This window comes from Grus americana, chromosome 18 (assembly GCF_028858705.1).
Source record: "Grus americana isolate bGruAme1 chromosome 18, bGruAme1.mat, whole genome shotgun sequence".
Lineage (NCBI taxonomy): Eukaryota > Metazoa > Chordata > Aves > Gruiformes > Gruidae > Grus > Grus americana.
This window is the reverse complement of record NC_072869.1, coordinates 1,000,647-1,014,896: the sequence shown is the minus strand read 5'-3', so window position 1 is coordinate 1,014,896 and position 14,250 is coordinate 1,000,647. Positions and strand designations below refer to the sequence as shown.

Sequence of the window (14,250 nt, the reverse complement as noted above, 5' to 3'; positions counted from 1 at the left end):
GTGTCAACAAGAGCAGCCAGTTAAATAAAACAAGGAGCCATGGCCATGTACGGCATGAAGGGGGACTGCGGCTTCTGGCCCTTTTTTGGTCAAATAGAGGATGCTTCAGCAGAGCTGTGCACAGGATGAGTGATATGTAAATAGATTCCAAAGGACTAAATAGAGGCACAACGATGATGCACATTTTGTGCTTCGTATTCTCACATTAGCAGCAGAATTTCCTTCTGACAATGTACACACATTTCATGTCTTTTTGTACAACACTAAGACATAACAGGCCCAGGAAAAGGACATCTTCAAAATACTCATTCTTCCAAAGTATGCTACAATTTATACCATTACACCATTCCCTATCAAGCATGAAACAATGTTGGAAGAGCACCCATTTCCTTCTCTAAAGCTAAAAAGCTCCTCAGAAGGTTGTGGTGTTCAGCTTCCGCCCTGGGCTTTCTGAACTCCGGGGAATCTCTCGGAAATCCCAGGAAATGAACCTTGTGGCAATGAACCTACAGGAACCCATCCCCAGTTCTTTCTATACATCTTATTATCTCTCTAACTGAAAGAGTTCAGGAACATTTTGTTTGTTGAGCTGCAAAGGAAAAATTAACAAGCTAAAGCACCATAAGCGCCGTCACGCGCTGCCCTGGAGTAGCACTGCATGTGCTGAGCAGCCGGGGGAAAAAATTACAACTAAAAATACTTTCTGCTTCCCTTAATGCTATATCTGACCCCACAAAGTTACCGTGCTGAAGCAATTTCCGAAGCATGTGTGTATTGCGGGGAGGAGGATGGGTGCGGGAAGGGGAGCGGGCACCTCCCCGCACGCTGTGCTACAGAGCCGCTCCTCCCTACCACCATCTTTTCTACAAAGCGTATATAGGTTAGGTTTAAATTCTAATAAAATGAGTGCAGATGAGTATCGGGTTATTTATTTACTATTGTCCTCTTCATCTGTCAGGCTACATGAAGTATCAAAAGGAAAGACTTGCTTCATAGGTGAAGCCTGAAAGGTGAAGGTAACCACAGAAATACTTACGCCACAACAAGCACAACTTGTTAAAATCTATTAAAAAAAAATCCAACTCAAGGAAAACCTGCCTGTAAGAGAGAAGGCAGGTTTGGTTTTTGAAGACCGAGTTAGTTTAGTTACTAGCTTTTCAAGTGCCTTATCCAAATCATACCATACTCCTTCCTCTTACTCACGCCCCCCGTAGCATCTGAACACTGTTTAAACAAATGACTGAGCTGTGCAGCTGAAGTGAATCGGCTACATGACGCTTCCTGAAGGTTTTAGTTTTTTTTAATCTACGTATCAGGACATACCATGCTTAATCTCTCCTGAACACACTCCTGCCGTGTGAGAAGGCTTCTTACAGTGCAAATCCAGGGGTCTTCCTCTGGCTGGGCAGGGGCACGACCTGCTAATGCCCTGGCAGTGCCGCAGCCAGGGAAATGCGGAGCCGGAGCAGGGCTACGCATCCAGGTGTTCCTGGGACGCCTGCGAGAGTGTCTGTCCATCCGCCAGGCCCTTTCTCAACTAGTTCAATCAGCTATATCAGCAGTCAGATTTTCAGAAGAGTAGATAATAAAGCATATGAGAGAAGCATTCTCCTTATATTGCCATTTTAAAACACCAGTTCAGACAGAGCACCAACTATGCAAGGGCAGAGCTCTAAATTAATTTTAAAATACCAGCTCTTGAGAAATTAAGGGGAAGATATTGGCGAAGGTATTAGTGAAGATCTAACACTCCATGAACTTTCTCCAGCATCATTACAAAGTGTTCCTACACTATTACATCTATCTGCTGTCTCCGATAGCTTGCTGGCACACGTGGGAGATTTAAATAATCTGTGGCACTAGAGCAGAGATGCTCATGAGCAGCCACGTCCTTTCTGTCGGCTGCATCATACCTCCTCCAAGCCCACATATAGAATTGCTTGGGGTATTCAGACAACACCATGACATTCCTGGCATCACAAGCTTTAGGAAGAGCTGAAAGCCATAGCCTCTCAAAACATGAGGAATAAACAAAACTAAGCATTGTGACAGCAAAAGCAGATTTCCAACGATGGCTGGTTGCTCCAGGGGACATGGGTGAAAAAGAAAATACAGAACAGGTACTAAGGTCCTCCAAGTTTCCAGGCTTTCTGGTGGTAGCTACCAACAGCACTGCAAAGTTGCTTTCACGTCTTCTCCCCTCACAGCAAACCAGTGGAAAAGAGGCATTGGGTCTGTGCAAGGTGCTGCCCCAAACAGCTCTGCCACGTGTGCCGCACACAGCCCAGGCTGCTCAAACGCAGTGAAGTCCTCTCTGTCACCACCGACCTCATCAGCCCCATAATGGCTGCACACCAATTTTAGGGGGGAAAAAAAACAAGGAAAAATGAGCATCTACAGACCGAGAACAAAAGCATATTGGAATGTTTGCACAGCTTCCTGAAATTCATTGCTGTCTCCTGCCCTCGAACGAAAATGTCGCTCCTCCTATTTGCCCCATGCCCTCCGCTCCCCTGCGGCACCTGCACCGAACCCTCGCCAACAGCCTGCACAGCCTCCCAGGACCACGCGCTCCTGGGAACAGGAGGAAGATGCTCAACTCGGCCACATGGAAGTCACTAGAAATCCAACACCTTCTATTTGCTTTGACAAACACAGGTCAGCCTGTAACATGCCACATCCACCAACAAGGCCTGGCTCATCCCTTTTGGCCTCTCGCTTGGATGATCTCAAGGTCCCTTTCAGCTTTGCCTTCCTGCTCTCATAACTGAGACTTCAAGTGCATGCATGAGCATTTTAAATCCAATTTTAAAATGTCAGCGCAGTCAAATTTCAGTACCTCTACTATTTCAATTCAAGAGGGCTATAATGTTGAGCCTCACAGGCCCTCTGCTTAGGTCTGAGGCTGAATTCTTTAAAAATCAGTCCTAAGCGTTGTTGATTTTCCCCCCTCCCCAGTATTTCCTTAAGTTTAATCCTTTGCTTAAAAGAAAAGTTCTGCTCCTGATTCTTTCTTTCCAAAAAAGCCAATATTTGGTAACATGCTACAAAAATCACAAAGTTTCAACTTTCCCCATCAACGTCTATGACAATCAAATTCTTTTTTTCACCATCTGTAAGATAAATCAGAGACACCTCAGCTCTTAATCACCAGTGCCATCCATAGCACATTACCCCAGCTGATACTGCAGGCAAACTGGCAAATACCCAGTAAGCTCTTGGTAAAGCATTTGGCACAACACACAACTTCACTGAGCAGTAATTTCCTCCTCTTGCATGTGTAACTTTCCGCCCAGCGTTCTTTCTGGCTTGCTTATTACCCACTGGCTGTCAAGTAAGAAGAAGGTCACTCTTATTTGTTCTTAAACACCAAATTCAGCTTCAAAATGAATTAGTATTCAGACCAATTGTTTATCGGTCTGAATACTAATCAAGTCTCCAGAATAAAGCGATGCCCTGTTGCACTTTCTCCCCTTCCCTTCTACCCTGTTCTTTCAAATCACCAGTGAATAGTCATTCAATTATAAAAATAATACATGTGAAGTATGAGAGAAGCAGCTCAATAAGCCCCCAAAATAAAATAGGAGCATATGTATAATAATGAATGCAAGTCCTATGTCAGCTGAGCATACTTTTCAGCTACAAGCAGTATCTCTCCATTTCTTAAGACTCCATTCTAAATAGGTTACCCTTAATATACATGAAATAGCTTAACTAACAGGAAAGCGAAGTACATTTAGGGCACACTTGGTATCGCTCAAAGGGTGTTGCAGGTGATCTACATAGCTGTACGAACCATGGCTACAATCCACAGCTAAGCAAGAGTAACAAAAGTCTTTAAAAAAATAAACAATACCTATTATATTGTACTCAGAGGCTCTTCAGCACTCTGTGCTCTGAAGCAGAGCTAGCCATCTGGTTTCTCATCCTCATGCAGTATCTCTAGGTTGTTTGAACAATGGCTGTTCAGAGTTAGTAGATATTTTAAGCATAAACTTCACGGTAAGAACTTAATAGTCAGTCAGGGACAAAAGGCAGCAGAGCCAGGTCCATTGGGGAGCCTCACTGTTTGCCCAGACACAACAGAACTGGGGTGCGATCTCTGCAAAGCAGACGAAGCAAGGGAAAGCAGCTGGTTTTTCAGTGCCTGGCAGTGAGCTTTAGTGCATCTGAGAGCAGGCTGTCCTGCCTGCCGGGAGGTGGGGGACGACCTATTTGGTCTCAGAACTTCAGGAACAGAAGAAAGCAAAGAGCTGTTCAGCAGGGAACGAAACAAATACCTGTGAACACATTTTACACCCTGAAAATTCAGTTGTTCTCTAACAGAACACTTCAATAATTTACATAGCAGTGAAAAAGATGCAGCTGTTCAGCACTGCTTCGCAAAGACGCACCTTGTTGAAGACCCAGATCTCCCCATTTACTGTTGGCCTGGGGACGCCGTGTCCATTGTAGTGGAAAAGTACCCGCTCTTCCTTGGCGTTTCGACGCAGAGATGTACACAGTTTCTTAACTTCATCCACTGTAGGATCAAGACTCTGCTTGTACCTGGCCTAGTAACATAAAATGTAAGATAAACATTTTAAGCGTAAAAACAAATCCATTTAAGATGCAGGCACCTAGTTAAGATAGAAGCACATACATAAATTGGTTACACTGGGAAAAGAAAACACAAAACATTTACTGTAGAGCTGAATAAACAAACTATGTCTGCTACTGGTGTGTGGGATTGCACACACATACAGGAACAACACAGGTTTGAGCGAGTTTATCGCATCTCTGAACTCCAATCCATTTTGCTTGGGGATTATTAACGTTCAAAAAGCCCTAGGAAGGTCAAATATGTTTTCAACATTAGTCAGCCTCAAAAATAACCCTGCACAATTTTCTTAATCCTCAAATTCATACCCTGTACATCTTCAGCTGAACAAAATTCTCTCTTAAAGACAGAAAATTGTAGAAATCAGATATTCCGTAAACCTCAAATCTAATACGGAAATGTTCCTTCTCTCCCATCTGGAAAAGGGACACGGCTCTTGCCTCAAGCCTTAAAAGGAACGAAAATACCAGACTGAAGGGTAGAGGAGAAATGCAGATAGCTATCCTTCATGGAATAAGAACAGCAGCAGCCTCATCCTCTTCCTAAGCCCTGACTAGTTATAGAATCCCAGACCGGTTTGGGTGGGAAGGGACCTCCCAGCCCACCCAGTGCCACCCCTGCCATGGGCAGGGACACCCTCCACCAGCCCAGGTTGCCCAAAGCCCCATCCAACCTGGCCTTGAACACTGCCAGGGAGCCAGGGGCAGCCACAGCTTCTCTGGGCACCCTGTGCCAGGGCCTCAGCACCCTCACCAGGAAGAAAGTTAGTTCCCCTTTTATTAATAAGGCAGATAGAAAAGAAGCCTGGTCAACATCTCTGCAAATACGTTAAACCTAGACAGAGTCTTGCCTTTTCTAGATGGACCCTTTTCTAGATGGACCAGTGAGAAATTTTATGGCAAAAAGTTTGTCTTCAAAAAGAAACATGGCCAACTTCTTGCAGAGCAATGTAGCATATCACTAACATACTTTTAATTTACTGTTAAGATGAGACACCAGGTTACTCCAGACTGTATTGCAACCCCTCCCTAAAGAAGGGTTATGAATATAACAATATTTCATAACCTCATCTCAACAACAGCTCATGCTTTAAGACAACACCATTCTCAAGATAAAAGTGCACAGAAGTCCCAGGAATCTGATATTCACACAGCCAGGTAAAAAGAGGGAAAACTGATCAAGAGCCCTTGGCAACCACCCCTTGCTTTTGGAAAAATTTTTTATTCGATATCATCACAACTTTGGCTGCGAACACATTATCATTCCTAGCTCTACAGCAAGCACATAAATCAGAGCACATTTCTGTGTTTGAGAAAAAAACCCGTTAAAAAACCCCAATGCTTCAAAAACATTTTTACTCGGCGAAGTTCAAGATGTCTATGTAGTAGCTGGTTTGTCATATTCGAAAGTGCATTTTCTTGAAGCAAGGCCAAATAATAACAAAAAGTCTTTCAACTGTCCTTTGAAAGATAAAAGCCTGCTTCTTCCTCTCTTTTCCAGATCTGCAGAGAGACTGAGAATCCAGAATCATAATGGCTTAAAAAAATTAAAGCCAATGTATTGAAATAAAGAACCAAGTTTAAGAGCAGAACAACCTCTACAAAAATCTGCTACTGAAAGCCTGTTTAGAAACCAAACCAAGGTCTCAGACATTTGGGCTTTTTAGGTTTTCTGTATGACAGGCAAAGATAAGAAAGTCTTAAAGTATCCTAGTAAAAGAGGATGAAGCACTTTAATATAAAAATGTTTTGCTTATCTATGAAGCTTGAAAAACAGATCTCATGCTGCTCAATTAATATTCAGCATCTCAAGTCAATAGGCAAGATGGATACACTGAATGGCATCATTTGCATGATTACAACAACGAAGAAAAGCAAGCAAAAGGAGAAAAAAAATATTAAGAACGAACCAGTGATCTGACACACTCATCCTTTTGGGGAATTTCTGCACTAAATAAAGATAAGAGGCTATATATAAATCTTACCAGAGACTCCCCCCGTACCTCTTTCTCTCGCCTTTCAGTGCTGTTATGAAGGCGCTGATTTGCAAAAATGTGCCCCTTAAATCACATTCTGCCTGCTGGCATCTTTACAGGACACTATAACCAGAGTGGTTGGTAATTTTTCAGCTCCTTTTTTCCAAAGGAGAACATGCTCATTGGAACCCTCCTCACGTCCTTTTAGCATCAATATTAAATACAGCTCGCAATTAATGGAGGTGAATTCATACTCTAAAACTAAGGCCTGTAGATCTAAAGATCCCAACTGTAAACATATCATTTGCACACTGAGAAACACAAGGCTGGGAAGAGTGGAAGGGAGAGGAGGCAGCCTGTAAATAAGGAGACAGCCTTGGTCCTACCTGCCAGCTCAGGACTTCCAGGCCTGAGTTTATGACACATCATTCACGCACGTACTACAAGAAACAGGTATGTGAGTAACAAACTAGATCAGGCGGTGTCTTCTTTCCTTTTTTTTTTTTTCCTAAAAAATATCTTCAAGACTTTTTTCGTTGGTATGCAAAAAATACCAGAGAATAAGTACAGTAATTACAAGCAACGTTCAGGGTTTGTTCATCTGATTGGGGTACTGGGTGTTAGTTGTGGGGGAGAGAAGCAGCTTACTGGTTTGTGTGATGCTCTGTACAACAGGGTGCTACTTTTAATAACTGTTAAAAACAAATAAGGTCTCCTTCCAGAACAAAACTGCAGAAGCTGAAGGTCTTTGAGAAGAACATACAGAAATGGCATAAAACCCCCACTAACCTGTGGGCTGCCGCTCCTACCCAGCGCCAGAAAGCACGTTGCCGATGAGCAGTTCTGCAGCATCCCAGCACGTTTAATACCATGGCACCCAGATGAGCTGTGGTCCAGCAGGATTCACCGATTCAACAATTTTACCTTTCCTTTCACAGTATGAAGAAGCATTTTTTAAGCACAGTTTTAGTTCTCATATGACCATTGCGCATTTTAGCGTCACTACCCATCAGATGAAGAGTTTCCTTTTGTCACCCTCCCGGTATTTCCTTCTGTCATTATTCATTTCTCTCCCCTGGTGATGTCCTGCATTCCTTCCCTTCCACTCCCAAACAGATGCTTCCAAACAGTACTTAGGGCAAAAGGTAACAGAGATCCTAACCTAAACCCCAAAAGGTCTGTTGGGCTTCATCTCAGCAACTTCTGTTGAAATCAGAGACACACACCAAGGCTTTATGTTTTGTTTTCCCTTTGTTTTTATGAGCTATTGACCAGTTCCAGGTTGTTACTGCATCTGAAGACCATGCTGGCCTTCCCTGCCTTCTATCACGTGTTGATGACAGATATTTTCTGGTGTTTGGCAAGGAGTCTTTGCTTCCTGACGCAATTATCAAACAAGACAATCTAGACTTCGATTCCTCTGCAGATGATGCCCAGCTGTATCTGTTGCTCCCAGCTGATGTTGCAATCGTAGCATTAGAGCTGTCAAAAAGCCGGACCAGAGTGCCGTGATGGACAAGCATGAAATTGCTGACGGTGATGTCAGCTGGCTTTCTGGTGTGAATTTGATTTTCTGATCAGCTCAGTGTCTCACTGAAGAGCTCCTGTCAAAAGCAATAACTTTGTGGCGGCCTGACCCAGGCTATCCTCATTATTCTACTCGCACAGGCAAAATTAAAAGTTTTGCTTGTTTATGTAATATTGCCACACTTTTACAAAGCACTCACTGCTTTATCCAACCTTATTCCTGTATACTTGTTTAAAAATACAGTTATAAGGTTAATTTTTAAGATATTTCTATTTTGGGGGAAAAGGGTCAGTGGGCAAATAAAGCAGAGTTCCAAGTGAACAGCCCTAACCCAGTCTCGCTAAAGGGGCTGCACTGGCACCAGGGCTCAAACACAAAAAGCAGCAGCGATAAAGCACAAGCATTGTCCCATTTGTTTCATGAAGGATTTAGTTCTTTCACAGGATAAATAAAACGCCCACCCGTTCACTGATTAGCAGGTGATAGCGGTAACCGCTCCAAGATGAGTCTGTCTGGAGGGGAAAAACCAATTCACCATGTTCATCAGCTTCTATCCCACTGGGAAATGTCAGCATGTACTGGCTGCATAAAGTAATTCCCACAGTTCTGTAGATTTTGTGCTTAAATTAATGGCTCTGCTTTGGAAACTTCACCTAATTACAGGTTTTTTGTTTTACTTTGAATGGGGCCAAAACATAAAAATCAAACAATGAGGACAAGTCAAAGTTACAGATCCCTTTCCCTGGAATCACCAAGCTACGCTCAAAAGAGCAGGGGCTGCAGCAGCTCAGCGATTTCCTCACAAAGTGCTTTTGCTGTCATTTGAGAAAGCAGAACCCAGAGCTATTCACCTTCCAAACCCTGCTGTGCTCAACACTGTCCGATGCTGAGTTCGGGCAACTCACCTCAGCGTTAGGTCTTATGAAAAGGATGAAATGCAGAGTGCTAAAGGTGACAATTTGAGAATAAGTGATTTAAGTTGCTGATGTTGCTTAACCATTAATGGGCAATGGGGAGAAAAAGAGTTTTGGAGCCAGGCCAGGCTTCCACCGTGGTTGACAGAGGCACATGGAGCACTATGGCATTTTCATCAGGAAGATGAATGTTTTTCCCCCTCAAAAAAATACACGGATAAACCTATTTTCCCATCAAAGTTATACAATTCAAGTCTTGATCTTTCCTTTTCCTGCAGAGACCTCAGTCTCGCTTCCAGACAGACTCCACAAGCCTCAGACCACAGCCTGCGTGTGATTCAATGCCAGAGTAGCAACACTTGGCACAGCAGATAGGAACGTTGTGAAAAATTTATCCGTTGGCATTCATAACCTTTGCTGTTTACAAGTTATAACATTGCCCTGTTTTCATTCAGCATAACAAAAGCCTAAAGTCACTCACCTTTTATCCCTAAGATACCTCACTAAACCCAATGGGCATAATTTCCATAAAAATAAATTCATGCCTCATTTTTTTTTTTTTTTTTTTTTTTTTTTTTTACAACTCCTATCGGCACATGATCCCCCAACTGCTTTCCCCAGTAACTTCATGCTGCTGAGGATGATGCTGCCACAAAGAGACGTTAACTAGTGCGCACTGCTGTAAGGGAGGTAAAGAGGGTAAAACTCTGCTCATCTGAGTGGAGAAAAGGCATCATCTGCACAAGGCCAGAGGCTCACACTCAAAAGTTAAGAAATTCTCAGACAGACCTTGGTTAAGCAGGATTTAAGTCCCTTAGCATTTAGCAGATTAAGCTCTACAAGACTGTTTGGAGTGGGGTCACAGGATACCAGCAAGAAACAACTTGAGAGAGAAGCGGCCGGGGGTAAAATTCCACTGGCAAACAGTGCGGGATGGCTTGAAACTCACAGGGTAAGGACTAACGAAGTTTTCCATGCAATCACAGCTCTGTTGCTGCTCACATCTGCCCTCCTCTCATTCCCATCTCTCCTCGAAGGGATCAAAATCACCTTTACCATAACTAACCTAGTCCCATCCCAGTTATCCTGACACGGCATCAATTACATCCGTATCCTTCCTGACAACTGGTCATCTAACCTGTGTTAAAGCCTTCCTAAGGCAGACGCCCAAAAGCCCTGCAAGGCACCGCGTGCTGCTTTTCCCTTACAGTTATAAACATCTTTCCCTAGCATACCCTAATTCTTCCTTATGATGATTTATAATCTTTTCTGCTTTATTCTTCAAAGCAACTCTACTGCTGAAGGTGAGCCTCTGTGCAAACAGGACATCACGGGGTGTCGTGCAGCTGCTGCACTGTGACTTAGATCAGATTTGAATCCCAGTTTCCAAATGCAGAAAACATATTAAACCTGAGACTTTCCTACGCACACAGCCAGCCTACTTAACATGATTTAATTAAAAGGAATCAAAGCAATCTAATTATTCCAAGAGAGTGTTTTTTGGAACAATGCCCAAATTTGAAGAACAGAAATATAAAAAGTCTCACAAAGAAATAAGTTACTAAAAACAAGAGTAATGAGACCAGCAGCTCCAAGGGCCAAAGACGGGCAGGTTGCACACTCCCTCTCTTAGCTGCGTGCGTACCGGAGCCTCCAGCCCAGCGCATGAACCACCCTGGCACTGCTCAAGGGATCACGGTCACTGCTCAGAATCCTCGTCGTTGCTCCACAAGCCAGCTCAGCCAGCGTTGTCTGCGAGGATGGAGGGAGCAGAACACCAGGGAAGAAAAAGGGGGAGAGAAGACCTCACAGCAGGTTCTGAGACATCAGGAAAATTGTTACGGAACTTCTGTGGTCAGTTTTATCAAACTGACTGTTAAAGATTAAACTTTTGAGAACACTTATTTAAAGGCATGCCAATGGTCCTGTGTGAAGCTGACCCTGGAAGGAAGCAAATCCACGCTGCTTCCTTCTGCTCCATTCTAACAAAGCAGCACAGATCAGAAACGGATTATCTCTACAACAGAATTTACCCAACTCAGGGTAGGGTGCTCCAGGGATCGATACTCTCCTCCTCACACAGGAGGATCTCAGCAAGTCCTCCGGACCGCAACTGTACAAACCAGCCCACAGCTCAATCCCACGGCCACATCCTCTACCAGCAGTCCCAGCCCCCGCGCGCTGCAGGGCCATTCTGCGAGATATGGCAGCGCAGAAGCGGCTGCGCATAAGAGCGCGTTAACAACCGTTTTCACAGAAAGAGAACTCAGACCAGTACCTTGTACCCAAAGAATAAAAAAACCTCCAAACCCTGCAGCCAGAGATGTTTCTCAAATGTTTGAAGACCTGTTAGTGATGAACACTAAACATCCTGGATTTAGCTTTCCTTAAAGTGAAAAAGATAAAATTGAATTAATTCAGATTCCATCTTTTATGAGGCAACTGCCAGTTTGATGCAACATGTTCCTCCGAACGTTTGGAACAAACTCTGGCTTAGATGTATAAAACAGGCACATATATGTCAAACAGTTTCACAGCCGTAGAATCGGATGACTATGTTGTGCCACACAGCAAAATGACATCATTGATGTTTTACTTGTTGTAAACTATTTAACACACTGGAAGCACACAAAACAATGAAAAGGAACATTGCCAAAACAGTGGCACTAGTCTTCCCAAGCAAAACACCATTCATTCAAAGACTGGCATTACAGTTATTTTATTTAGCTTAACACGTTTAAATAGAAATTTTGAGCAACGTAACCATTCAGAAAATTAAAAGGCCCAAAACCAAGGATGGGTGCATGTGCAGGTAAAAGAATTACGGTGAAAACTCTGGAGATTACTGAGAAATTTAAGCTTATACCACACCTACATGCATGTGCTGCTGGCTTGATTTTCGTCCTTGCATAATAACCGTGCCAAACTGCATCTCCGTGACAAAAGCAACAAGGTGGAGAGATGAGAAATATCTCCTCTTTTTTACTATTTTAGAGCCATTCACCATGAAAACTACCTCAACATATCATTATTATTCCAGTTGCTACAATTTAACTTTTGAGGAAATCAAAACATCTTCATCTATGTCCCATTGCTTTCTTTTCTATATTTTTATTAGATAATAATGATCAATTAAGGAGCAACGATGCACATTTACAGTGGTTTCGCATGATGAGCTGGAATATGCAGATGAGCTCGTACATGCACAGAATTTGGGTAGTTACCTGAAGATCAGATAAGCCATAAGCAATCTCTGGCAGAATCACGTAAGTGTGTGCAAGGGCTGTACAACCCATCACTACTATCTTACACTGGGTAATACCTTCATCAAGTAAGAAAACTGTGATGAGTATAGACTGTAAAAATATATTTATAAATATTTATATTGCAAATTAATTTCTATGAGGAAGTAGTGCACTGTACACCTAGCCAACACTGGATTGACAGCTTCCTAAACACGTTTCTGATTTCCTCTGTCTAGTTGGGGGGGGGGGGAAATAATAAAATAAATGTTTAAGCCTTAGCTAGAGATTCACTCTGGTTTGCTGCAACCCAAGTTTGAGAAAGACAGAGGAAGAACTGTGCACTGGTGACTGCAAGGCACCACCATGCTTTGGGGGTTTTGGCTCAGGGGTGGGTGGTGCTCCTCCGAGTTTTCTTCTCCTGTGGAAGGTTTTCAAATAAAAGTTATTCTATCACAAGATGTAAGTGAGATTTAAGACTGACTGCCATTTTGAGTTTTGGTATTAAAACCACTTTAGATGAAACAACATTCAGATCAGTATTTCAAGTACCCAAAAAAAAAGTCAATGAAATCTATGAGGTGGGTTCCAGAGGACTAAAAGAAAAAAAAAAAAAAAAATCACAAGCTACAGAGAGAGTAGCATAAGAACCTGGAGGAAGCTAATGCACAGCACAAGTTGTTGTTCCAACCGACCAGGAGTTTCAGACTTTGGAAAGCAGATGCTGGAGGTTTAACTTGCCAGAAGCAGACAGAGCTGACCCAGCCATCACCAACCCCAGTCAGTTCCAAGCGATGAGATCACCAGACTTTCCGCATCCCTATCACATCTCCAGGAGTTACAGAACAAAAAGTGTGAGCTAAATTAACTCAAGTATTACATTACTGAACTTTAACCGTAGAGGGTAAACTCAGTTTAAATCTGCCTGGGTATCGGGAAACATGAAAGCAGTAAGCATGACATAATTTTTTTAAATGAATCCAGAGGAAATCCAGAGCAGCTGACATCTGTGCTGAGCACATTGGTAGGAATAATAATAATAAACAAACAGAAACATGAATAAACACTTTGGGGAAGAGTCCATTTCCCATCTATAATGAGCAGCCATACTTTTTTTTAAAATCAAACTCTTATCTTTTAGAGTTTTTTTAAAGAAATCAAAGAGCATGGAGAGGACAGAAAGTATCTCTTTGATATAAACCCATTGCGATTCCCAGAAGACATCTAGCAAGATCTTAACACGAGATTTGGAGGAAAGTCCATACGTAAAGACTTGCTTATACAACAGGCGATTGGGAGGAGAATCATTAATTCTGTCCATGGAGGGAAGTCGCTGTGAAGTCCCAAGGGGATCAGTTTTGTAGCCCGAACCATCCAACACATTAATACGTATTCCTGAAAAGGGAGTGAGCAGAAATAGGACGGTCTATGGATGACAGAGGGTTATTCAATTGTGGCAGGCAGACCCTGCGATAGGGACTGTTTCAGCAGCAGCGTGGAAGAGGACATCCAATACAGATGCTTTTAAATGTTGTGCAAGAAGACTCACCATTCTGATTTTACACAAAGAACTATTAGCCTTGAACTACGTACGAGCACTCGGACACAAGATTTTGGGAGTGTAAGGAGCTGTTCTGTAGAAAGGTCAGCCCACAAGCAGTCATAAAAGCAAGTAAAGAGTTAGCAATCATTAGGAGAGCAAGAAAGAAGCCCTAAAACCATTATGCCACTGTAGAGATCCAGCAAACACCCGTATCTTGAAGACTGTGTGCGGGTCTGGGCTTTTTTTTCAGGTGTGCAATGGCTTTCACATGAGGAATGGTTAAATGGCCTTGGATTCATCTGCCAAGAGAAAAAGATACAGAAGCTGTACACAAGTGGCCTACAAAATGAGAACCAAATATGTTTTATTCATTTTCTCTTGGCTAGCTATTATTTCTTCTAACAGCAGAACTAGGTGAAATAAAATTAAAATATCCATTGACATGTTT

General features: G+C 42.8%; 2 protein-coding genes across 5 annotated transcripts in view; one reads left to right on the top strand and one right to left on the bottom strand.

Moving 5' to 3' along the window:
• Window positions 1-14,250, top strand: part of NPTX1 (neuronal pentraxin 1) — a 193,396-nt gene that overhangs the window by 127,955 nt on the left and 51,191 nt on the right. The gene's annotated exons all lie outside the window — the stretch shown is intronic.
• The window catches only part of RPTOR (regulatory associated protein of MTOR complex 1), a 152,158-nt gene that overhangs the window by 106,703 nt on the left and 31,205 nt on the right, over window positions 1-14,250 (bottom strand). For all 4 annotated transcript variants that reach the window (XM_054847001.1, XM_054847002.1, XM_054847004.1 and 1 more), the window contains exon 4: window positions 4,395-4,553. In XM_054847001.1, coding sequence (XP_054702976.1) covers window positions 4,395-4,553 — 159 coding nt within the window. The remainder of the gene's footprint in view (window positions 1-4,394; window positions 4,554-14,250) is intronic.